General features: G+C 34.0%; 1 protein-coding gene across 1 annotated transcript; it reads right to left on the bottom strand.

The window, feature by feature from the left end:
- Window positions 1-378: 378 nt before the first annotated feature.
- On the bottom strand, window positions 379-1,352 carry LOC121207796 (LOB domain-containing protein 33). The gene is made up of 2 exons (XM_041078179.1): window positions 987-1,352; window positions 379-906 (listed from the first exon to the last, which is right to left on the bottom strand). Exons 1-2 carry the CDS (start codon window positions 1,263-1,265, stop codon window positions 532-534), a joined length of 654 nt encoding a protein of 217 aa, XP_040934113.1. The 5' UTR covers window positions 1,266-1,352; the 3' UTR covers window positions 379-531.
- Window positions 1,353-2,138: the final 786 nt, after the last annotated feature.

Below are 2,138 nucleotides of genomic sequence, written 5' to 3'. Positions count from 1 at the left end.
TTTATGGCTGCTGATTTAGTCCTTGTAGAGCATCCAAGCTAACCTATAGAAACAGTGCAAGTTTTGGTTTTTGGTTTCTTTTGTCTTCTACATAGGATTCCTTGCAAGTTCATGCATCTCCATGTTTGGTCTAATTCCTACAAAAGTTAATCCTTAACAACAAGAAGTTGATTTGAGTTCTACAAATACGTACACTCGACATATATTTGAATATGTGTATAAGAATATACATAAAAAAGTATTTAAACATATTCGTATTAAATATATATCCATATATGAACATCAACTCTGTTTTATGTTGGAAAAAGTAGGAAACTTTATAAATTTTCATTTCTTTGTTCATCTGCATGAACTTTCTTAACATGGAACATCATACAATTACAATACAAAGTTGTTTTTATTTAGGAAACTCAAAATCATAACATACATAAAACTACCACATCATGCATGGTACAAAATTTTTCCCATGTGGAAACATATGGTTCTTTATATGAAGAAAGAACCAATTTTCCTTAGTTTAAAACCATGAATTCAGAGAATTGGGATTTCCCAATTTGAAGGAATCCCAGTGTTTCCCATGCATGGATAGTCTATAAGGTCTCCGAATTCGAGTCCTTCGAAGCTTATTTCATAAGGGTCTTCGTGGATATTAGAGAGAAATTTTGAGTCTTCCACCCATTTGAATGAATGTTGAGCTGAATCTTTTTCACACAATTGACTATGAACAACTTGATTACCAGTTATAGATCCTTGTAGGTTGAGCAAGGTAGCTTGTTCATCTTGGTAGCAGAGTGTGTTCATGGTTTCATCAATGGAACCAAATTGTACCGCTTCAATGGGAACCTCAACAGCATGATTTGCCATTTGGTTAATGAGAGTTTCAATCTCTTCTTGTAGGCCAGCAACCTGCAAAAAGTGGTGATGGAAGTGATCAATGCATGATTTCGTGGTCGGAGAAGTTTGTAATGTTAATTAACAAATGAAACCTGTTGTTGAAGGGCAAAGATATGAGCAACGCAACCGTAAATCGGGTCTCGGATTCGAGCCAGTGCTTCGTAAGCTATAGTGATGGCCGCGTCACTTCGGTTATGTATCGGTAAGTGTAATAACAGCTTCGAAACATTGCTAGCACCAAACACTTTATGCACCGCGGCGAAGTGATTTGCAGCCTCATCATAACAAAAATAAGGTGCAAAAACACATTCATTAGTGCATTTTCTCCTCAAGAATTTGCATGCTCCACATGAAGATCCAAGCCCTGTCATTTTCCCAAGCTTGTGTAAGAGGGTTATGAGATTTTGGTCTTTATAACCATCATTTTAAAAGGTTTGGAACTTGTTCTTTTGTCAAGTCCAAGGGATATTATTCATATTATTATCAAACTTTAGTTTAAAATGGTTGTGCTTTTTGGGTCTCCATAGTGGCCTACATTGTCATTTCTTATATTTGGAAAGTTTCTTATTTTATGCATTGTAAGGGCTTTTCATTCATAAAGATTCTTCACAAATAGGGCTATAACTCTAATGGAAGAATCAATCATCATTATGATTAGTTGGGGCTCTAGGGATAATTGAGTGATAATTAAAAGTGTTATTATTGAAGAATATTGTCATCATGTAAACAAAGTACATGGTTTTATATGATTGTTCATGAAAAAGTTTTATTCTTTCAATCTTGCATATTTTTGAACATATCCATGATCCTTGTGTGACATTACAAGCTCCAAAAGATTGAGAAGACAAGTCTTTGTCTGAAAACATCTAAACTTGATTGGTTTGTTCAATGAGAACAATAATGTTTCTAGTTCATTTAATCTCCTTTGTGACATAGTAAGTTATGTACTCATTTCCAAATCTAGAAATCAGTGTCCTTGTTCTCTTTTGAACCAATTGCAAAACTCAAAAATCAAATCATGTGGTGCAAATTGTTTGGTAGTGTCAATACAAATGACAATATGTATTTTTGTTTTTATGGGTTTGGGTCTAATCATCTCCTTTTGTGATCTTTTAAGCAATCTCTCAAATTGGTCTAGTGCATGCAAGATCAAAATAATCCCTTATATTATTTGATGATTAGACTCGAGATCGGTGTCAATTAAAAACATGAATACAAATCTTTTAACGCTTTACCTGGTTTAA

Source organism: Gossypium hirsutum, chromosome A10 (assembly GCF_007990345.1).
Source record: "Gossypium hirsutum isolate 1008001.06 chromosome A10, Gossypium_hirsutum_v2.1, whole genome shotgun sequence".
NCBI classification, from domain to species: domain Eukaryota; kingdom Viridiplantae; phylum Streptophyta; class Magnoliopsida; order Malvales; family Malvaceae; genus Gossypium; species Gossypium hirsutum.
Note: the sequence above shows the minus strand (reverse complement) of the source record. Positions and strands in the feature narration are given on the sequence as shown.